This window comes from Mauremys mutica, chromosome 15 (genome assembly GCF_020497125.1).
Source record: "Mauremys mutica isolate MM-2020 ecotype Southern chromosome 15, ASM2049712v1, whole genome shotgun sequence".
Classification (NCBI taxonomy): Eukaryota; Metazoa; Chordata; order Testudines; family Geoemydidae; genus Mauremys; species Mauremys mutica.
Genome location: NC_059086.1, coordinates 31,719,118 through 31,740,668, shown reverse-complemented (window position 1 = coordinate 31,740,668; position 21,551 = coordinate 31,719,118). Strand labels below are relative to the sequence as shown.

At 63.0% G+C, this 21,551-nt stretch overlaps 2 protein-coding genes across 6 annotated transcripts; one reads left to right on the top strand and one right to left on the bottom strand.

Annotated features, from left to right (window-relative positions):
* Positions 1 to 1,144: 1,144 nt before the first annotated feature.
* On the bottom strand, positions 1,145 to 7,213 carry LOC123349796. The gene is made up of 5 exons (XM_044987974.1): positions 7,086 to 7,213; positions 3,939 to 4,104; positions 3,457 to 3,722; positions 2,240 to 2,749; positions 1,145 to 1,644 (listed from the first exon to the last, which is right to left on the bottom strand). Exons 1-5 carry the CDS (start codon positions 7,116 to 7,118, stop codon positions 1,198 to 1,200), a joined length of 1,422 nt encoding a protein of 473 aa, XP_044843909.1. The 5' UTR covers positions 7,119 to 7,213; the 3' UTR covers positions 1,145 to 1,197.
* LOC123349797 (sulfotransferase 2B1-like) lies at positions 3,970 to 20,578 on the top strand. 5 transcript variants are annotated; one of them, XM_044987975.1, is made up of 8 exons: positions 7,492 to 7,683; positions 8,311 to 8,354; positions 16,733 to 16,875; positions 17,082 to 17,290; positions 18,385 to 18,511; positions 18,595 to 18,689; positions 19,831 to 20,011; positions 20,311 to 20,578. In XM_044987975.1, exons 1-8 carry the CDS (start codon positions 7,501 to 7,503, stop codon positions 20,463 to 20,465), a joined length of 1,137 nt encoding a protein of 378 aa, XP_044843910.1. In that variant the 5' UTR covers positions 7,492 to 7,500; the 3' UTR covers positions 20,466 to 20,578. The 5 variants fall into 5 exon arrangements, with proteins under 5 accessions (XP_044843911.1, XP_044843910.1, XP_044843912.1 ...); XM_044987976.1 differs by lacking the exons at positions 7,492 to 7,683; positions 8,311 to 8,354 and adding an exon at positions 3,970 to 4,647; XM_044987977.1 differs by lacking the exon at positions 8,311 to 8,354.
* The last annotated feature ends 973 nt before the right edge of the window (positions 20,579 to 21,551 follow it).

Below are 21,551 nucleotides of genomic sequence, written 5' to 3'. Positions count from 1 at the left end.
CTGGGCCAGGGGTCCTGGGATCCCCACCCCCGCGGTCTCAGCACTGGATAACCAGCCCTACGCCGGGGGCTGCAGCTCAGCACCAGGCGAGAGGCCCCTGGGCCGCCTCAGGTTGTAACGGTGGCTGTATTTGCCCACCCCTGTCCCACTGACAGCAGCTGTGAGGGGGGCAGGGCGAGGTTTGGGGGGCACCTGCCCTTCCAGGGGGGCTCAGAGCCTGGGAGAGAACCCAGGAGTCCTGACCCCCCAGAACCAACAATCCCGCTCTCCCAAGGGAGGGGCCCAGCGGTGCCCCCACAGGGAGCGGGTACGGGGGGTTCTTGGAGGGGGCCCTGCTCACAGATCTCTCCTCAGCGCCGTTCCCAGGAACAAAGGGTTTATTTCCAGCCGAAAGGGGGGGACATGTTACAAATAATCCAACCCCCCCCCCCGCACGGAGAGCAGCAGGGCCATGGCCGGTGGCCCTGCAGCCGCCCCCCCCCCCCCCCCCGTTTGGCCAAGGTGGGGAATTGCCTCCCCAGGCACCCCCAGTGCCCCCCAAACAGCTGGAATCCGGGGACAGGAGCAGCTGAGCAGCAGCGAGAAACCAGCAGCAAAGCTGGGGATAGAACCCAGGAGTCCTGCCTCCCACCCCCCCCCCCCCCCCCCCAGCTCTAACCACTTGGCACCATTTATCTCCCTGACTCTGGGAGGGGAGTCTTGATGAGTGGTTAGAGCCCGGGGGGGCGGTGTCTGGGAGCCAGGACTCCTGGGTTCTGTCCCTGGCTCCGCCCTTGGCTGAGCATGGTCTTTCTGTGCCTCGGTTTACCCGCACCTGTGTGGAAGGGGGAATGATAAAGACCCAGCTGCCTCCAGTGCCCTGATACCATCCCATCCTCCTGCCTGCAGGGGCTGGAATTGGGGGGGGGCTCAGCCCCTCCCAGGGCTGAAGAGCAGGATTTGCCCCTCCTGGTGTGGACACATTTCCCCCCCCCCCCCCCCGAGAGGGGGCGCTGCAGGGCCAAATGCCCTATCCAGGCTGCCACATAGATCAGCTGCAAGCAGGACCCCACCCCCAGTGATCCCCCTTCGATGGCCCCCAGATCTCTCTTCCCCCCAGCCACTGGGGAAGGGGGGAATCCAGGCCCCCTAGCCCAGCCCCACACCTGCCAGCCAGGGGGAGGCAGGGAATCCCCACGGCGCAGACCCCCCCCCGGCCTAGGCCAGCCCCATAGGCTCGTGCAGCAGGCAGGCCAGGTAGCAGCAGATGGCCCAGGCCCGCCCCACCTGGCCCTCCATGGCGGGGGGCTGGACCCCGCGCAGGAAGCGGAAGCGCAGGGCCTTGTCGGCCAGGCTGGCCAGGCTGAGCACCTGCCGGCTGGCCTCCCCCTGCCGGGCGCTGAGGGCCACGGGGCCGTCCTGCAGGAAGGGGGGCAGCCCCGGCCCCGCCGCCCCCTCCCCGCCCCGCAGGGCAGCGCTGCAGCAGAAGGCCAGGAAGCCGCTGGGGGCGGCCAGGGCACAGCCCTGCAGGGCGTAGAGCCGCCGGCCCCGGCCCTCGAAGCAGAGCTGGGCGCAGTCCAGCACCACCAGCGGGACGCCCCCGACCCGCAACGCCCGCCGCGGCTCGAAGCGCTCGACGTAGCGCGGGCTGCACCGCACCGGCACCTGCGGGGGTGGGGAGAGAGTGTCAGGCCCTGCCTGGGGCTCCGGGGCACTCCCCCTGCCTGGGGGGGACCGTCCCTCCAGGCCACACCCCCTTCCCAGGTGGAGGGACCACCCCTGCAGGCCACACCCCCTGTCCCTCCAGGCCACTCCCCCTTCCCAGGTGAGGGGAACACCCCTGCAGGCCACACCCCCTGTCCCTCCAGGCCACACCCCCTTCCCAGGTGAGGGGACCACCCCTGCAGGCCACACCCCCTGTCCCTCCAGGCCACACCCCCTTCCCAGGTGAGGGGAACACCCCTCCAGGCCTCTCCCCTTTCCCATGGGGGGGGAACCGTCCCTCCAGGCCACACTCCCAGTCCTCCAGGTGCACCTGGGGGTGGGCGGAGCCACCCGTCCAAGCGATGCCCCCTGCCCATGTGAGGGGTGGACCAGTCCCTCCAATCTACCCTGCACAGATTCTCTCCTGCTCCCCTCCAGGGGGCGCCGGCTCCCATCCGGCCCCAGGGCAGGGACTGGCTGGCTCGGGGCGGGGGCTGGGAATGGGGCCCGGGGCCTGTCCCCTCCAGGGGGCACTGGCCCCAGGGCAGGGCCTCACCTGGGCCAGCCGGGTCTCCATGAGCTGGGTCCAGCTGAGCCAGTAGCGGGAGGCGGTGGCCTCGGAGAGGTGGAAGCGAAAGGCCAGATCCTGCAGGAGCAGCCCCAGCCGCAGCCGCACCAGCACCAGGAAGAGCTGGTCCTCGGGGCTCAGGGCGCTGGGGGGGCCCGGCTCGGCCCCCCGCTGCGGCTCCCCCTCCCTCAGGAAGGCCAGGAACGTGGCCAGGCGCTGGGCGCTGCCGAAGCCGGTGTAGAACCGCAGCCACTTGCCGTCGTCCCGGACGCTGGCCAGGCAGAACCGGCCTGGCCCGGCCCGGCCCCCCTGCTCCTTCAGCTTGTGGCCCATGTGCAGCACCGTGCCGCGGCTCCGCTCCAGCTCCTCCCGCAGCCCCTGCGTCCGGCTCTCCAGCTGCTCCCGCTCGCACCGCAGGTTCCGGTTCTCCGCCTCCAGCGCCGCGATCCGCTGGCCCAGCTCCGACGCCAGCACCCAGCACTCGCTCTCCGACCTCTCCTGCGGCACGCAGAGCCAGAGACGCGGCTGGGTTCCCGGGGACCCCTCGCCCAGCCCATCTCGGCTGGAGCACAGGGACTGGGTATCCGGGGACTCCTCGCCTGGCGCTGCGATGCGGCTGACTCTGGAGTGGGGCTGGGTATCCGGGGACCCCTCACCCAGCCCATCTGGGGTGGGGCACAGGGGCTGGGTATCCAGTGACCGCTCGCCAGGCGCTGGGATGCGGCTGGCTCTGGAGTGGGGCTGGGTATCTGGGGACCCCCCCACCCAGCCCATCTGGGGTGGGGCACAGGGGCTGGGTATCCAGTGACCGCTCGCCCGGCGCTGGGATGCAGCTGACCCTGGGGTGGGGCTGGGTATCCAGTGACCGCTCGCCAGGCGCTGGGATGCGGCTGGCTCTGGGGTGGGGCTGGGTATCTGGGGACCCCCCACCCAGCCCATCTGGGGTGGGGCGCAGGGGCTGAGTATCTGGGGACCCCTCCCGGCGCTGGGATGCAGCTGACCCTGGGGTGGGGCTGGGTATCTGGGGACCCCTCGCCCGGCGCTGGGATGCGGCTGACCCTGGGGTGGAGCTGGGTATCTGGGGACCCCTTGCCCGGCGCTGGGATGCGGCTGACTCTGGGGTGGGGTATGGGAAGGGTGCCCCCTGCAATGATGCCCATGCCCCCTCCTTGCAGCACAGCGCCCCCTATTGCCTCGCCCCTCACCTGCAGCTCCTGGCAGCGCTCCTGGCTGGTGGCCAAGGCCTCCTGCAAACTCTGCAGCAGCTGGCTCTGCCGATGCACCGTCTCCTGCAGCTCCCGCACCATGCGGCCCAGCGCAGCCGGCTCCTGGGGGACGCCGTAGGCCCCATGGTCGTGCTGCACGGCCGGCTGGATCCCGCCCAGGGGCTGGGCATCGCAGGGGGACACCCCGGCCATCTCCATCAGCTCCGCTGCCAGAACCAGGTCCCCGATGCCAGACGGGGCTTCTGCTGCGGGGACAGAGTGCGGGGTCACTGGGGGAGAGAACCCAGGAGTCCTGGCTCCCAGCCCCCCGCTCTAACCACTAGACCCCACTCCCCTCCCTGAGCCAGGGGCAAACCCAGGCAACCTGGCTCCCAGCCCCCCCCCGCTCTAACCACTACACCCCACTCCCCTCCCTGAGCCGGGGGAGAACCCAAGAGTCCTGCCCCTCTGCAGGATGGCACCTTTGTCCTCGGGCGCCTCTGCTGGCAGCCGGCAGCCCAGGCGGATTCTCCTTCTTTGGGGCTCCAGCAGGTTCCTCCGGGCGCCTCTCCGAGCTCTGCCGGGCGCCTCATCCTGCACTTCCTGCTCTGGCCCGTAGTGGGCGCCGGAGACGTCGTTCGGGGAGATCTTGGAAACAAGTAACGTGCCTGGATCATTATTGCTTATTGACAACCGTAGCCAAGTCAGCCGGCCGTCGGGTGGCCGTGCCGCGCTCACACAGTAGCCAAGTCAGCCAGCCGTGCCGTGGCCTTAGCGTGACCACAGCAGGAGGGGAGGGGGGTTGGGTACCACAGAAAGGGCGGCTTGACCCCACGCCCTTCCTGCTAAGAATATGGAAATTGCTGATACTCGTATTTTAGCAAAACAGGAATCTGGCCATCAGGGCACAAAGGCACGAACAGGCTACAACCACCCACATCTGGTTAAATTGATGATCAGAAGGAAACCTCGTGCTTGACCTTTAAAAATCGCTTGCTTAGCAAGTTTTCTTTAAGTGACATGTCGTCCTATTACTAACGTATAAATGACGGGGAAGTTTGAGTTAGTTGGACTCTTCGGGAGGGTTTCTTCAGGGACGCTCCCTCCGGACGCTTCTCGGGGTCCCCACCGGCAGACGGTTGGCCGCCGGCAGCCTGCCACGGTGCCACTCGAGAGCCACGCTCGGCTTCGGTAACTATGGAGGGTTGGGGGTGTTTTACTGACCTGTTGCGGACGTGTGAGAGTGCTTGAGACTAAGTAAAGTTTAGCTTTCATTGTTGTCCTGCGTGTGCCAGCCATCGATCGGTCGGACGGCCGTGTGTCTCCCGATTTATTTCCTGACACCTCCTCGCGCAGAGTAAAAATTACCAAGAGCTTTGGGTTGAAAGAACCCCGGGGAACAACGTGGCTGGGTTCATGATACTCCTTGGGCGGGGATGGAGAAATTGGGGGCGGTGGGGGAAAGATTCACCAAGGGCAAGTCATGCCTGACCAACCTGATTGCCTTCTAGGATGAGATAACTGGCTCTGTGGATATGGGGAAAGTGGTGGACGTGATATATCTTGACTTTAACAAAGCTTTTGATATGGTCTCCCACAGTATTCTTGCCAGCAAGTTAAAGAAGTATGGGCTGGATGATTGGACTATAAGGTGGATAGAAAGCTGGCTAGATCGTCGGGCTCAATGGGTAGTGATCAATGGTTCCATGTCTAGTTGGCAGCCAGTATCAAGCAAAGTGCCCCAAGGGCTGGTCCTGGGTCCGGTTTTGTTCAATATCTTCATTAATGATCTGGAGGATGGGATGGATGCACCCTCAGCAAGTTGGCAGATGACACTAAACTGGGAGGAGTGGTAGATACGCTGGAGGGTAGGGATAGGATACAGAGAGACCTAGACAAATTGGAGGATTGGGCCAAAAGAAACCTGATGAGGTTCAACAAGGACAAGTGCAGAGTCCTGCACTTAGAATGGAAGAATCCCAGGCACCGCTACAGGCTGGGGACTGACTGGCTAAGCAGCAGTTCTGCAGAAAAGGACCTGGGGGTTACAGTGGACAAGAAGCTAGATGTGAGCCAGCAGTGTGCCCTTGTTGCCAAGAAGGCCAGCGACATATTGGGCTGCATTAGTAGGAGCATTGCCAGCAGATTGAGGGAAGTGATCATTCCCCTCTATTCGGCACTGGTGAGGCCACATCTGGAGTATTGCATCCAGTTTTGGGCCCCTCGCTACAGAAGGGATATGGACAAATTGGAGAAAGTCCAGCGAAGAGCAATGAAAATTATTAGGGGGCTGGAGCACATGACTTATGAGGAGAGGCTGAGGGAACTGGGGTTATTTAGTCTGCAGAGGAGAAGAGTGAGGGGGGATTTGATAGCAGCTTTCAACCACCTGAAGCGGGAGAGTTCCAAAGAGGATGGAGCTCGGCTGGTCTCAGTGGGGGCAGATGGCAGAACAAGGAGCAATGGTCTCAAGTTGCAGTGGGGGAGGTTTAGGTTGGATATTAGGAAACACTTTTTCACTAGGAGGGTGGTGAAGCACTGGACTGGGTTCCCTAGGGTGGTGGTGGAATCTCCTTCCTTAGAGGTTTTTCAGGCCCGGCTTGACAAAGCCCTGGCTGGGATGATTTAGTTGGGGTTGGTCCTGCTTTGAGCAGGGGGTTGGACTAGAACCTCCTGAGGTCCCTTCCAACCCTGAGATTCTGTGATTCTATGGATCAGAGCCCCTGTCCCCAACTGAGGGAGCTGCTCTTCCCCATCCCTCCAGCCCTGAATTTACCCACAATCCCTCATTTCCTCCTACCTCCTCCCCCCCCCCCCGGCCGCCCTTCCCTTTCCCAGCTGGAACAGGATAACAACCTACTACTGCTGCCAGCTCACAGAGCCAATTCTTCAGGGGCTCTGGGTGGGCATTAGCGGGCGCTGGTCCAGGGCCTGAGGAACCCAACTTCTATTGCAGGCCCTGGCACAGGCCCTGGCAGAGGAGCATCCTCTGGGTCTCCGTGCATCGGTTTCCCTCTCTATAGGAGGGAATAATGAGCCCCGGCCTCTCACATAGGGGGTGTCGGGAGGGTACAAACACTGTGAGACGCTCAGGGGGCGGGACAGACAGGTAACAGGCCAGTCCTACCGACCCCTTGTACCCAGGACTCCTGGGTTCCGCTCCCAGGTCCATTTTCTTGCCCAGCACGGAGAGGCGACTGCGGGTCGGGAGTGAGGGGCAGCGGCTGGGCCGGGGGGGGGGCTGCGGGTCAGGAGTGGGAGTGAGGGGCACCGGCCAGGCGGGGAGGGGGCACCGGAGGGGGCTGCGGGTCGGGAGTGAGGGGCACCGGGGAGGGGCTGTGAGTCAGGGGTGGGGGTCACCGGCCGGGCGGGGGGGCAGCGGATCGGGAGTGAGGGGCACCGGGGGGCTGCACGTCGGGAGTGAGGGGCACCAGGGGGGGCTGTGAGTCAGGGGTGGGGGGCACCAGCCAGGCCAGGGGGGGTGGCAGGTCAGGAGTGAGGGGCACCAGGGGGGGCTGTGAGTCAGGGGTGGGGGGCACCGGCCGGGCTGGGGGGAGGCGGCAGGTCGGGAGTGAGGGGCACCGGGGGGGCTGCAGGTCGGGAGTGAGGGGCACCACCAAGGCTGGTACCTGCAGCGCTGGAGGGGGGCTGGGCTGCAACATTCTGGCCCCTCAGCCTCGCTCTGGATCGAAGATGGCGGCTGATCTGAGCCTGCCCTATTCGGGGCCAGCCGAGGGCGGGGGATGTGCCAGGGACAAAGATGGCGGCGGTCACGTGTGACGCAGGGGTGGAGCCAAGCTTCCGCCAGAAGCTAAATCTTGGGCGGGGTGAGAGAGAGATGGGAGAAAGGGGGCGGGGTTCATGGCTCTTCCCCTTCCAGAGCCAGGGAGAGAACCCAGGCGTCCTGGCTCCCACCCACCCCCCTGCTCTAACCACTAGACCCCACTCCCCTCCCAGAGCCAGGAGAGAACCCAGGAGTCCTGGCTCCCAGCTCCCACTTGCCTGCTCTAACCACTAGACCCCACTCCCCTTCAAGACACAGGGATGGAACCCAGGAGTCCTGGCTCCCAGCCCCTCCCCAGCTCTGCCCCGGCAGCTGTCCGGAATGCTGCCCTGGGTGATTCATGCCCTGCGGAGCTCAGGCCACTGTGGGGCAGAGGCTGGGCATCTGCCAGGGAATCAGGAGCTGCTCCCACTGTCTGGGGCTTTGTCATTAGCATCTGTGCAGTAAGTATCCTGACATTTCCTGGTGGGGGGCTGGGAGCCCGGACTCCTGGGTTCTCTCTCCGGCTCTGGAAAGGGAGGGGAGTGGGGTGGTTAGAGCAGGGGGGCTGAGAGCCAGGACTCCTGGGTTCTCTCCTTGGCTCTGGGAGGGGAGTGGGGGTAAGTGGTTAGAGCAGGGGGTCTGAGAGCCAGGACTCCTCGGTTCTCTCCTTGGCTCTGGGAGGAGAGTGGGGGTGAGTGGTTAGAGCAGGGGGTCTGAGAGCCAGGACTCCTGGGTTCTCTCCTTGGCTCTGGGAGGGGAGTCGGGTGAGTGGTTAGAGCAGGGGGTCTGAGAGCCAGGACTCCTGGGTTCTCTCCTTGACTCTGGGAGGGGAGTCGGGTGAGTGGAGAACTCCCAGTACCCTGCTCTAACCAAACAGCTGTCAGTGACTCTTTCTGACCCATTCATGCCGTTTTCATCACCTTTCGCTTTGTGGCCAGAATTTGGCACAGGGGCCCCACGAAAGGCCCGGCGGGTTAAACGGGAGCCGACTTTCTCCTATGTTTTCCCATAACTCCAGTTGCTCGGGGCTCTATGCAAAACACCCCAAACCCTGCCAATTAGCAACCCCACGGATTTCTCTCCAACAGGTGCGCTGGCAGCTTCTCTTCCAAATGGGAACCCAGGCATCCAGGTGGGAGATGCTGCTCACCCACTTATTAGTCTAATCACGGGGCTGCTGGCAGCTGAGCAAGCTCGTTAAGGAGGCGTGTTTTCCTCCCAGCTTTCCTGGCACAGGGCCAGGGGGCCAGGCCCGGCGGCAGGTGATGGGCGCGGGAGGGCAGGAATTGTTAGCAAAACCAGCGATCGGGAGACGGGCTTGGAGAGCCGCAGCATCACTCGTTTTGATCTTTATGTGGGGGTGAGATTGACCCCAGGGATCTGAGATCAGGGGTGGCTCTGAATTGATGCCAGGGGACCTGAGATCAGGGGTGACTGTGGATTGATTCCAGGGAGCTGAGATCAGGGGTGACTCTGAATTGACCCTGTGGGAGCTGAGATCAGGGGTGACTCCAGATTGATCCCGGGGAGCTGAGATCAGAACCTGGCCTTCCCTGCCCCCAGTGCAATCAGGGGCGACTCCAGATCCAGGCCAGGGGTGGGTGGCTCTGTCCCAGGGGGCAGGGGGTGTTTCGTGTTCCCCTGCCATGGGGTGCTCGGAGCCAGCCTCCCACACTCGCTCTGTAGGCGGTTCCCAGCCCCAGGGCGCTGGCTCGCCGGCCCGGACCCAGGGGAATCCCGGCATTGCTCCCACAGCCGCTGAGCCAGCCAGGCGCTGCCTCCCGCCCTAGGGCAGGTAAGAGGGGGGGGGCTCCCCCTGTGCGCACAGCCCGGCTGGGGATGATGGGGGGGGGGGCCTGGCCCAGGGGGGCCCCAACGGCTCCGGGCTGACTCCGTCCTTTGCTGTGAGCAGCTCCAGGGTGAGGTTCTTCCTTTGCCCACGAGCCCCTTGCCTGGGGCAGCCCCGGTGCCAGCCAACGGGTGCGGAGCAGAGCCAGCCGGGGGCCGAAACGCACACCGGGGGCGGGATGGGGAGAAGGGGTGTGGGAGGGTAGAGGAGTGGGGGGTGGAGGGGTTCCTGTGGGGCTGGGTACAGGAGTGGGGGGGGATGGAGGGAGTGTGGGGGTGGAGGGGTTCCTGTGGGGCTGAGTACAGGAGTGGGAGGGATGGAGGCAGTGTGAGGGGGAGGGGTTCCTGTGGGGCTGGATAGAGGAGTTGGGGGGGATGGAGGGGGTGTGGGGTTGGAGGGATTCCCATGGGGCTGGGTACAGGAGTGGGGGGATGGAGGGGGTGTAGGGATTCCCATGGGGCTGGATAGATGATGGGGGGATGGAGGGGGTATGAGGGAGGAGTGGTTCCCGTGGGGCTGGGAGGGGTGTGTGATTGGAGGGGTTCCTGTGGGGCTGGATAGAGGAGTTGGGGAGGTGAAGGGGGTGTGGGGGTGGAGGGGTTCCTGTGGGGCTGGATAGAGGAGGGGGAGATGGAGGGGGTGGAGGGGTTCCTGTGGGGCTGAGTACAGGAGGTGGGGAGATGGCCGGGGTGTGGGATTGGAGGGGTTCCTGTGGGGCTGGATAGAGGAGGGGGGATGGAGGGGGTGAGAGGAAGGAGGGGCTCCCGTGGGGCTGGATAGAGGAGGGGGGATGGAGGGGTGTGAGGGAGCAGGGGCTCCCGTGGGGCTGGATAGAGGAGGGGGGATGGAGGGGTGAGAGGAAGGAGGGGCTCCCGTGGGGCTGGATAGAGGAGGGGGGATGGAGGGGTGTGAGGGAGCAGGGGTTCCTGTGGGGCTGGATAGAGGAGGGGGGATGGAGGGGTGAGAGGAAGGAGGGGCTCCCGTGGGGCTGGATAGAGGAGGGGGGATGGAGGGGTGTGAGGGAGCAGGGGCTCCCGTGGGGCTGGATAGAGGAGGGGGGATGGAGGGGTGTGAGGGAGCAGAGGCTCCCGTGGGGCTGCGTGGAGGAGTCGGGGCTGGGTGGCCGGCAGCACCGACACGTGGCAGGCGACGGGCACGGCCGCCCCTCGCCTCAGGCTTGGGTGCAGCTGAGACACTTGGCTCCTGGCTCTGCCTGTGGCCAGCCGAGTGACTCATCTTGCGGGACCTCAGTTTCCCCATCTTTACAATCTCTCAGCCTGCGAGCTGCACAGGGCAGGACGGTCTCCCTGCGTGTGGGCAGCGCCCGGCCCGACGGGGCCCCGCCCTCGGCCCCTGGGCAGCAGCGGGGTCCCGTCCCACCCTCCAGTGGGGTAGTGACGATGTGAACGATGGGAGGAGGAGAAAGGAACCCAGGTGCTGTGATGTCCCTGGCGTTGCCCGTCTCTCAGACACGGCTCACTGGGGACACCACGTTTCCAGCTCCCCCCGGGCTGGAGCAGCAGTAAATAGACTCGGCTTGTTTACTCTGCTGGCTGCAGTTGCGTTCGAATTGCGTAAGACAAGTTGGGAGCAGGGAGCTCTGCCCGGCCTCTCCAACGCTACAAAAACAGATAATCGTTCAGAACATCTCTCTGTTTATAATGCAACATTAAAATACAGGCACATGTGCGCACGCGATGTTATGGGCCCTGATAGTTACCATGAATCACTTTAATGCTGATGGGTGTAATCTGTTGGGTTAGCTAGGAGCAATTAAGCTGCTGGTATGTTAATGAGAGTGGGAAATGACAGAAGCCACCACCCAAGGCATGGAGCCAAAAGGCAAGGCCTGTGCTAAAACAACAAAAAGCTAACCCAGGGAGATGAAGAGGGGTTTCCCCAGGATGCTAGAACACGAATAGAGGATATTTGGTTTCTACTCCTGCCTCTGCACCTAGGCAGCTCCAAGTCATGTTGATCGCTCTAAGCCTCATCTTCAACATGAGGATAACGTTCCTGACCCCATCTGTTTACACATGTCATGGGGGTGGCTTAGCCAGAGACGCAGCGGCCCTGGAAGAAAGCAGGGAGACAAAGCTGTTTGGGGCACAGGACTGTCTGAACGCAGGCCTGGATTTCTGAACAAGGAACCTGCCTGCTGCTGCTTCATCCTAGTGCATTCAGGGAACGAGGCCTTTGCATCCATTCTTGGTCACCCCAGATCACACAGGACTCCTACCAACCGGTTCTCCTCCATCCGGTCGGACATCGACGGACCGCACCAGCTGAATCGGGCAGCAACATCAGTCAGTAGCTTTGGGCACTGGCGGAGGATGAGCCATCATCAGTTATTCATCCCACTGTCCCTCGCTGGCTGGATTCCAGCCTTGGCGTGGAACAGCAGCTGGGCAAAACTTTCCAGATGAAATCGTTTGCCGGCTTGGGGTGACTGAGACCTTGCACCAACTTGCAGCGATTTCGACACATTTTTTTTGATCAGGGGAAAAACGATTTGGGAAGAGTCAAACGGTTTGATTTTTAGGGGCAGGGGATTCACGCTGCTTTGCTGCTAGGAACTTCCACCCATTTTATATGATCGTTTTAAAGGCAAAAGTGTATTTGAAACCCCACTTGCCACTGGCCTGAAATGAAAATGCCCCCAGACGTCGGATTTGCCGAAAACTCTAAAACAGGACCAAAAAAATCCAGCTTTTGCCCCATGTGTAAGTTCATCAATTCTAAAGCCAGGTGGGACCCTGGTCTGCCCTCCTGTCCAGCACCAGCCAGAGAACGGCCCTGCACTAACAGAGCAGATCTGTTCGAAAACTTTGATTTTAAAGGTGAATTGTCCCCCGGTTTGTTACTGTGACCGTTCCAAACGTAGGCCTCATTCCCAGGCTGAATGTGTCTCAACTTCCCGCCGTTGGAGGGTGTTTGACCTTTTGTTAGACTGAAGAGCCCGTTATGAAATAGCCGTTCCCCACAGATCGACTGGGATCAAATCAGCCCTGAACCTCTTCATCAAGCTAAAGAGACTGAGTCCCGGAGTCTCTCCCTCTCAGGCGGGTTTTCTCACCCTTGAGCCGTTCTCCTGGCTCTTCTCTGGCCCCCCTCTGATCACCGTCCTTCCCGAATGGCGTGCACCAGAGCTAGACGCAGGCTCCCAGCAGCGGTCGCACCAAATCCCGAGGTCAAACGGCCTCTGCTCCGTCTTAAGATTCCCCTGTTTATGTGCCCCAGCCTCGCACGGGGAGCTCACATTCAGCCGAATACCCGCCATGCCCTCCCAGGTTTCTGCAGGGTCCCGGCTTCCCACGAGAGATTCCCCCGGCCTGGCAGCACGGCCAGCGTCCTTTATTCCTGGGTGGCTACGGTGACGTTTAGCCCTGGATTTGTGACCTTTCTCTACAGGGAACCTCCTGAGCATCCGAGGTTCATATGTCTCCCCCACAAGAAACCAAGGCCACCATCCACCCCTCGACTTCCCGCAGAGCCGTGGATAAAGTTTGGGTGCTTTGCCCTTGTCTCCCTGGCCTGGTCGCAGTGGCTCTAAAAGAACCCGTAGCTGCAGGCCAGGCCCAGGTGGGATGCTCTATATTAAAGACACCCCTTGGATTGGCAGGACAGGGCTTCATCTGAGCCTGGCTCCCCCGAGCCCCGACCTTCCAGCCTCCCCGCTTCCTGCTCCAAGCGCCAGGCAAGTTTCACCATCGACACAGAGTGACCTGCATGTTCCACACCCAGCCGACCAGAACAAGCCACTCCACCCCCGGGCGAGGCAGAGGGAACAGGCAGTTTGCGACAGATCTATCGTCCCATTGCGGCCGGCAGGAGAGGAAGGCTCGGGGCACCGCAGTGAGAGGCGTGGGAATGGCCTAGATTGTGGCTGCTGTAAATTGAAAAGCCTCGACACCCGGCCACGTGAGGCTGGAAGTGGCCTCGAGGGGGCATTCGGCCCAGGCCCCTGTGCCGAGGCAGGAACAAATCCACCTAGATGGTCCCTGGCAGGGTTTGTCCGATGTGGTCTTGCAAACGCCCGCGGATGGGGAGCCCGCAGCTGTCCCGGGGAGCCGGGTCCATAGCTGAATTCTCCTTCCTGGTCGAACGTTTCCCCTGATTGCTCACCGGGATCTCGGTCGCCGGAAACTCACTGACCGATCCCCGGCCTCCTTCAGCCCAGTTCTTCCGCCTTTTCCCCATTGGCTGGATTTTCTAATCCTCCCACCCGTTCGGCTCCTCTCCTCCGGACTCTCTCCAAATGTGGCCGCATCTCTCTGAAAGTGCGGTGCCCGAAACGGAGCTTCCCCCCTTACCCGGGGAAACAAGCCCCTCCCATGGCTCACCCCCGACCCTCCCGCTCACAGGGCACAAATGATCCAGTTTGTGATCCCACTAGACACACACACCCACACCCCTGTGCGCTGTTTTGTTGCACCCCTGCCTAGCCAGCTATTCCCCCCCCACCCCGGGCAGCTGATTTTTTCCTTCCCACGTGCTGGTCCTTCTCTGTGCTGGTCCTTCTCGCTGGTTTCAGCCCCGTTCGCCAGTTTCTCAGACCCCTCCCAGGCTGGGCCCATCCACAGTATCCCAGGCAGGGCGGGAAGGAAGCCTCGATTTCGCACGCGATGGCCGTAACCCTGGAAATTCACCGAGAGGCCAAGTCGGGAAAACGCTGCTCGCGCACGATCAGACTTTCACTGGGTCTCTTCCCGCGGGTGCTGTGTGGGAGAGCAATGGGCTCAGGCTCTCAGCAAACTCCGGGTGTCTGCCCTCATTGGATAATTAGTGACTAATTGACCGATTTTTCCCCTCCTCCGCCACCCTAGGTCCGCGCTGCTGTGAACGTGGAAATTGGCGCAAAGCTCAAGAAAGGCGTTAAAGTGAAGGCCGGGGTTGTGATCCGAATCTGCTGGCCTGGGGCCTGGCGCTGAGCGTTGGATCCGCTCCGGCAGCCAGCGCGGGCGCCCCTGGGGGGGACGAGCAGCCGTGGGGAACGGAGCCGGGATCCCAACGCGGGAGATTCAACCCGGCTCATGGGCTGAGGCTGGAGCAGCCTCATGAATTGCTGGGCGGCCTGGCCACCACTGTGGGAGTGTGTGTGTGTGGGGGCGGGGGTGGTGTCATGTGACGCACGCCATGGGCATGGCTCAAACACACACACACACAGAGCAGGTCCCAGCCCCTCCAGCAGGGGGCAGCGCGTGCGCACACACACAGGCCCAACCCCTCCAGCAGGGGGCGGCGGAGATTGTTACCAGATTTGCCCATTACTTTGGCTCATTTATTCGGGTTCCTTTTCTGGGGAAGGGGAGTCTGTAATTCTATCAATGTGCTGCTTGTGTCCCTTGTATTTTCATATGGAGTCTACTCCTCCCTTCTGCACGTCCCTTCCCAGTGGAGCTGTCCTGCCGGACTTAGGTTCCCTAGGGCTGGGTTTTTCCAGCCCCAGAACCGGATGAACACACACTGACCCACACATACATTAACAGAGCAAGGCTGAGCGGACCGGGTCAATCAGCACTGTCAAGCTGACCCCTTCTATGTCCCTGGACTCTCTGGGCTGGATGAAGCAGCACTTCCAAGCTGACTCTCCTTATCTGCCCCTGGGCTCCATGGACTGGGTCACGCAGCACTTTCAAGCTGTTACCCTCATGCGTCCCAGATTCAGCACGTCCCTATCCCCACTCTCACAGCACAACTGCACTGGCAGTAACCTGCTTGATGAGCAAACCCCACAGCATTCTGGGCGCCGCAGGGAGCTTTAGCTTAGGTGAAAGCAGCCTTGCTGCAGAGTGAACGGAGGAAGCTAAAAACACACAAGAGTAAAGTTCAGCAAGAGAGAGAGAGAAGCAACCAACTTCACCATACAAGTTATCGATTGAATACTAGTGATAACTACGTTAGGACCAGACTTCAAAGAGAAACTGCTGAGCTCCAGTTCATCTGCAAATTTAACACCATCAGCTCAGGACTAAACAAAGACTGTGAATGGCTTGCCAACTACAGAACCAGTTTCTCCTCCCTTGGTTTTCACACCTCAGCTGCTGGAACAGGGCCTCATCCTCCCTGATTGATCTAACCTCGTTATCTCTAGCTTGCTTCTTGCTTGCTTATATATACACACCTGCCCCTGGAAATTTCCACTGCTTGCATCCGAAGAAGTGGGTATTCACCCACGAAAGCTCATGCTGCAAAACGTCTGTTAGTCTATAAGGTGCCAAAGGATTCTTTGCTGCTTCTACACAAGGAGCCTAAACCAACATAACCTACACTATTAAAGGTTAATACCTACGGTAGAAAGGAAAACAGAGAGAGAGAGGAAAGGGTGGGGGGGGGGGTGTCTCACCCATTCCATGAGGCTTGAACTGGTCGGGGTTCCCAGGTGATGGTGGGAGCTGAGGGTCCTGAGGGCTGGAGACAGGCAGAGTCCCCAGCACAATCAGTCCGGGGAAGATGGAGTCCCAGTGGAACTGATGCCTAGTTCGGATCTAAGCATCAGAGCCCTGACTGGAGGGTGAGCAGGGATTTTTGTAGAGAAAATACAATGGTTGAAGGGAGAACACTAGATTTGTTTATAGGTAAGGCTGATAACTCAAGGGTTTTCTTTAGGCCAGACAATAGGAGCTGGTCACTCTTGGCTATGGGTGGTGGTTTCTTCCAGGGAGCTCACAATGCAACTAGGCAGCTTCAGTATTTGGGTATCAGTTAAGGATTCATTACTAGAATTGGTCTGATAATTGCTGAGCTGGGTGTGTGCAGGCCTGGGTGCATTAGCATCGGGAGCAGAGATTCCCATGATGCAGTGCGTCCCTGCTCTTTCTGGTCCCAGAGTTCAGTGCGGGTCTCTGTTCTCCATTCTGTATGTAAATGGCGATGGCTTCCTGTCCCATCTCTCATGCAGCTGAGGCCAGGGGAGTTGTCTCTGCTCTCCATTCTCTATGCTAATGGGGATGTCTTAATCTTGTCACCCTTGTCAGGACGGGTCTAGGTGTGTCTCCCAACACCCTTCCCTGCTCTCTGCAAGTTTGTTTTTTTCTTCCTCTGATGGGTTTTGGTTTAAGCAGAGGCTGAGGGGTGGGGGTGTCTTTCATGAGTCAGGTGGATACTGCACCCTGGTTCCTCAAGAACACAGAGGTATCTGGTATCAAGATACACACACACACACACACACACACACACACACACACACAGAGCAGGGCCCAACCCCTCCAGCAGGGGGCGATACATACACGCACACACACACACACACACAGCAGGGCCCTGCCTCTCCAGCAGGGGGCGCCAAGGAGACAGACAGACACACACACACACACAGAGCAGGGCCCAACCCCTCCAGCAGGGGGCGACACATACACACACACACAGCAGGGCCCTGCCTCTCCAGCAGGGGGCGTCAAGGAGAGAGAGAGAGAGAGAGACACACACACACACACACACACACACACAGAGCAGGGCCCTGCCTCTCCAGCAGGGGGCGCCAAGGAGAGACACACACACACACACACACAGAGCAGGGCCCTGCCTCTCCAGCAGGGGGCGCCAAGGAGAGAGACACACACACACAGAGCAGGGCCCTGCCTCTCCAGCAGGGACACACACTGCGGGGTAACTCCGAGGGCTCCCGCTGTCTCTAATGACCCTCGTGTCTCTCCCGTTCCCAGCCCCAGGATGTTCAAGGAATATTTCCAGTACAAGGGGATCAGCTTCCCCCGGCTGATCTACTCGGAGCGGGGGCTGCGGGAGGTGGAGAACGAATTCCAAGTCCGGGACGACGACGTCTTTAACGTCACCTACCAGAAATCAGGTACCGGGGGCCCCCGGAGCCAGGGCTAGAGCCCTGGGAGTGGGGACTAGTGGTTAGAGCGGGGGGGGGGGCTGGGAGCCAGGACTCCTGGGTTCTCTCCCCCGCTCTGGGTGGGGGCTGGGGATTCTAAGGACCACGCAGCACTGGGTGGGTTCGGTTCCCCGTTGTCCGTAGCAACAGTCACCACAGCGAGGCTGTCGCCATAGGGACCGTCTGGATGCTGGAGATCCTGAGCCTCATCCACAGCAACGGGGACCCCAGCCGGTGCCGCACGGTCCCTAACTGGGACCGGGGGCCCTGGTATGAGACCGTCCTGGGCCTGCAGACCGCACGGAGCAACCAGTCGCCCCGGCTCATCAGCTCCCACCTGCCCATCCAGCTCTTCGCCAAGTCCTTCTTCCAGTCCAAGGCCAAGGTGCGGTCCGGGGGGGGGGGTGTAAGGCAGAGCCTCGGCTCTCGGGTAAAATACAAGTCAGTTTCTAGCCCCTGAGGATGGGGAGAAAAGCCCCAAAATGCGACTCTGCCAGAGTTTGCTGAGAGCCTGAGCCCATTGCTCTCTCCCAGCACGTACCCTTGGGGGCCAGCCCCCCACTCCAGCCCCTCCCCCAGCATGTAACCTTGGGGGCCCTGCCCCCCACTCCAACCCCTCCCCCAGCACGTACCCTTGGGGCCCAGCCCCCCACTCCAGCCCCTCCCCCAGCACGTAACCTTGGGGGCCCAGCCCCCCACTCCAGCCCCTCCCCCAGCACGTAACCTTGGGGGCCCAGCCCCCCACTCCAGCCCCTCCCCCAGCACGTACCCTTGGGGCCCAGCCCCCCACTCCAGCCCCTCCCCCAGCACGTACCCCAGAGGCCCTGCCCCCCGCTCACCCAGGGCCGCCCAGAGGGGGGGGCAAAGGGGGCAATTTGCCCCGGGCCCCGGGCTCCGCAGGGGCCCCCAAGAGAAGAGCAGAGGCTCCCGCCTCCGCCCCTCTCCTGGAGCCTCAGCGTCTCCGGCGGGGCCCCTGAGCCCCGTCCCGCTCAGAGCGCCGTGGGGAGGGGGCGGGGCAGCTGACAGCCCCGCCCCCTCACCACGCGGCTCTGAGCGGGACGGAGCTCAGGCCCCGCCGGAGACGCGCTCGGTAAGAGGCCGGGGGCGGGACCGGTGGCGGGGGGTAGGAGCGGGACCCGCTGGGGGCGGGGCCGGGACCGGGGCCGGGGGGGGGGGGGAAGCAGGACCCGCCGCCGCCGCCGCCGCCGAAGCGCAGCCCGGTCTTCGGCGGCGGGGGGCCCCTTCTGTTCCGGGACCCGCCGCCTAAGGGCCCGGAAGGCCCGCGGCGGGGACCCCCCTCCGCCACCGAATTACCGCCGATAATTACCGTGGTAATTCGGCGGCGGGGGGCTCCCGCCGCGGGTCTTCGGGGCACTTTGGCGGCGGGTCCCGGAACGGAAGGGTCCCCCGCCGCCAAAGACCCCGGGCCCCCGGAATCCTCTGGGCGCCCCTGCGCTCACCCCGCATGTCCCCCCTCAGGTGCTGTACACGGTGCGGAACCCCAAGGACGTCTTCGTCTCCCTCTACCACTTCGCCCAGATCTTCCGCCCCTACAAGGAGCCGGGGCAGCTGGACCAGTTCCTGGAGCAGTTCCTGGAGGGGGACGGTAAGTGCCATGCGGCGGGGGGTGGGGTGGGGGGCTGGGCCTCCTCCGAGATCCCCCATAATCCCCCCCCTTTGCACTTGCAGTGCCCTTCGGCTCCTGGTTCGACCACGTTAAGGGCTGGATGGGCCTGCGGGGCCAGGAGAACTTCTTCTGGATCAGCTACGAGGAGCTGCAGCAGGTGGGGGAGCCCAGCAACGGGGGGGAGGGGCTGGGGGGGCGCGGATGGAACGGAGGAGTCTGGGGGGGCCTGGGAGGGAGGGGAGAGGGGGGAGGAAGAGGGGAGGGGCTGGAGTAGCCCTAGACGGAGAGGATGTGAGGGGCGGTTCCCTGACGGGCAGAGGGTTGGGGGCTGGGGGAGACGGCGCTCACTGTTACCCCCCCTGCGGTTACCCCACCCCACCAGCTGGGGGTGCTGCCTCCCCCGCCACCCTGTAGCCACAGACATGGGGGGCCTGTGGGTCAGCTCCCCCTGGAGCAGAAATCAGGGGCTCTGGGTCTGGCCTCAGCACAGGCCCGGTGCCCCCTGCCCCGGCCGCGAGGCGCCCGCCCAGACACGTCCTCGGCCAGGCTGAGGGCTGAGCCGCATCCCCAAACTGAGCCTGGTGGGGCTTGGAGACGGGAGGGTCCTGGGAGCTCGTGCCAGGAGGGGGATCACAAAACGCAGCAGCGACACAGGGCCCCACCCCCCACGAGAGTGCGAGTGACCAAGCCCCAGGTGCTGGCCCACATGGGGTCCTGCTTCATTTCGCCACCCGGGCACAGAGTCGCCGAGGTCGGGGCCCCGTCGGGCCGGGCCCCACCCAGACCCAGAGTCGCCGAGATCGGGGCCCCGTCGGGCCGGGCGCCGCCCAGACACAGAGTCACTGGGATCGGGGGCCTCGGGCACTGCCAGGACACACAATAAGAGACAGTCCCTGTCTCTGCGAGCTCCAAGTGTAAATAGACAGGGGATGAGAGGGTAAACTGAGGCACAGCAGAAGGCCCGTGACTTGTCCAGGGTCACTCAGCGGTTCAGTGGCAGAGCCGAGCCGTGACCCCAGGATTCCTCCAGTCCATCTCCGGGCTCCTCCATCCCAGCCAGGACTCCGGGGTCCCATCTCCAAGCCATGCCAGGGGCCCCCGTCCCTGCTTCTGTCTCCCACGGGGCCAGCCCGAGGCAAGGTGGGGAGGTCCCTTTGGCCGGGGAGTCCCCATGAGTTAGATCTGCCCCGTTCTGATGTTCTCCAGCGCGGGCCGGGGCCTCCCTGCCTCAGTTTCCCCAAACCTAGCGCACCCCGGGGGGGAGGCCTTGCCACTGATCCCTCCCCTCCTCCCCCCAGGACCTGCGGGGCAGCGTGGAGCGGATCTGCCGGTTCCTGGGCAAGCAGCTGGACGCGCGGGCGCTGGACGGGGTGGTGGCGAACGCCTCCTTCCAGGCCATGAAGCAGAACAAGATGAGCAACTTCAACCTGGCCCCCAGGTTCCTCCTGGACCAGACCCAGAGCTCGTTCCTGCGGAAAGGTGAGGCTGGGCTGGGCTGGCGGGGGGGGGAGGCTATGGGAGAAGAATGGGGCCCCATAAGCTGAGTCCTGGATGAGAAGAGACGTAGACCCTGGCTCAGCTCAGCATGACGGGGCTGCGGGTCGGGAGTGAGGGGCACCGGCAGAGCTGGGGGGGAGCCCTGGGCTGGCAGGGGCTGCGGGTCGGGAGTGAGGGGCACCAGCAGAGCTGTGGGGGAGCCCAGGGCTGGGATAGTGTGTGTGTGGGGGGGTGATGGGGGGGCCACCCCCATAATGCTCTCTGCTCTTTCTCTGTTGCAGGGATTGCCGGGGACTGGAAGAACCAGCTCACTACGGCCCAGAGTGAGAATTTCGACCGGGTTTACCGGGAGCAGATGCAGGGGCTGGATCTGAGCTTCCCCTGGGATGAGCCGAGCTCCCAGCCCTCCCCGCCCCCCACACCGGGCGGCAGCTGAGACAGAAGGGAGTGCGGTGCACTGGTTAGAGCAGGGGGGCTGGGAGCCAGGACTCCTGGGTTCTCTCCCAGCTCTGGCAGGGCCGTGGGGGCCAGTGGTCAGAGCGGGGGGAGGGGGGCTGAAAGCCAGGACTCCTGGGTTCTCTCCCAGCTCTGGGAGGGGAGGGGGGTCTAGTGGTTATAGCAGTGGGGGCTGGGAGCCAGGACTCCTGGGTTCTCTCCCGGCTCGGGGGGGGGCCTAGTGGTTAGAGCAGGGGGAGCTGGGAGCCTGGGTTCTGGGTTTAACGACTGAACACAGGATTCCCAAGGGCGGGGAATGGGGGTGTCCTTAGGCAGTGGGGTGCAGGTTGGGGTGCTGGGGGTCAGGCGTACAGGAGGGGTAGGACGGGCCCGGGACTCTGTGTCCCCAAGGGCCCCTCTGGGAGGTCTCTTGGGCAAGGATGGCGGCACCCCACCCCCGGCAGTATCCCTGCCCCATTCAGCCCCCACAGGGTGTAGAGGGAGCAGGGGGGGGTGTCGAGGGTCCCCCGGGATCTGGCCTCTTAACCTGAGGTCTGTAGTAAACACGGAACAATAAAATTAATTTCTTGCTGGGCACATAATGCAGCTCTTCTGTGGGGGCTGGGTACAAGGGACCCCCTCACCCAGCCTTGGGACGCGGCCCCTCAGGTGTGGGGTGTGGGGGCTGGGTACACAGGGACCCCCTCACCCAGCGCTGGGACGCGGCCCCTCAGGTGTGGGGTGTGGGGGCTGGGTACACAGGGACCCCCTCACCCAGCGCTGGGACGCGGCCCCTCAGGTGTGGGGTGTGGGGGCTGGGTACACAGGGAGACCCTCACCCAGTGCTGGGACGCGGCCCCTGGGGGTGGATTATCTGAGGACCCCTCGCTCGGTCAGACTTGGGGCAGCTCCCCCCTCTCTCAGCGACAGGCTCAGGCTCTCAGCACACCCAGGCAGGGCCCGTCTCCCTCCAGTCACATTCCCAGACTTTTCTTGGCGGCGTGAGGCCTAGAAACTCCCTGTTTCCGGTGTCCGGCAGCTGGCACCGTGCCCAGGCTGCCCCCAGCCAGGCTACGGGGTGGGTTCC

Bases quoted from the DNA above. Each gene is read 5' to 3' on its own strand.
- LOC123349796 (XM_044987974.1), bottom strand. From the start codon at position 7,118: ATGTTGCAGCCCAGCCCCCCTCCAGCGCTGCAG. The intron at 4,105-7,085 runs GTACCAGCCTTG...CTTGTTTCCAAG, and splicing joins GCCCCCCTCCAGCGCTGCAG to ATCTCCCCGAACGACGTCTC. The intron at 2,750-3,456 runs GTGAGGGGCGAG...TGCGTGCCGCAG, and splicing joins AGCGCTGCCAGGAGCTGCAG to GAGAGGTCGGAGAGCGAGTG.
- LOC123349797 (XM_044987975.1), top strand. From the start codon at position 7,501: ATGGAACCCAGGAGTCCTGGCTCCCAGCCCCTCCCCAGCTCTGCCCCG. The intron at 7,684-8,310 runs GTAAGTATCCTG...TCTCTCCAACAG, and splicing joins TTGTCATTAGCATCTGTGCA to GTGCGCTGGCAGCTTCTCTT. The intron at 20,012-20,310 runs GTGAGGCTGGGC...TCTCTGTTGCAG, and splicing joins GAGCTCGTTCCTGCGGAAAG to GGATTGCCGGGGACTGGAAG.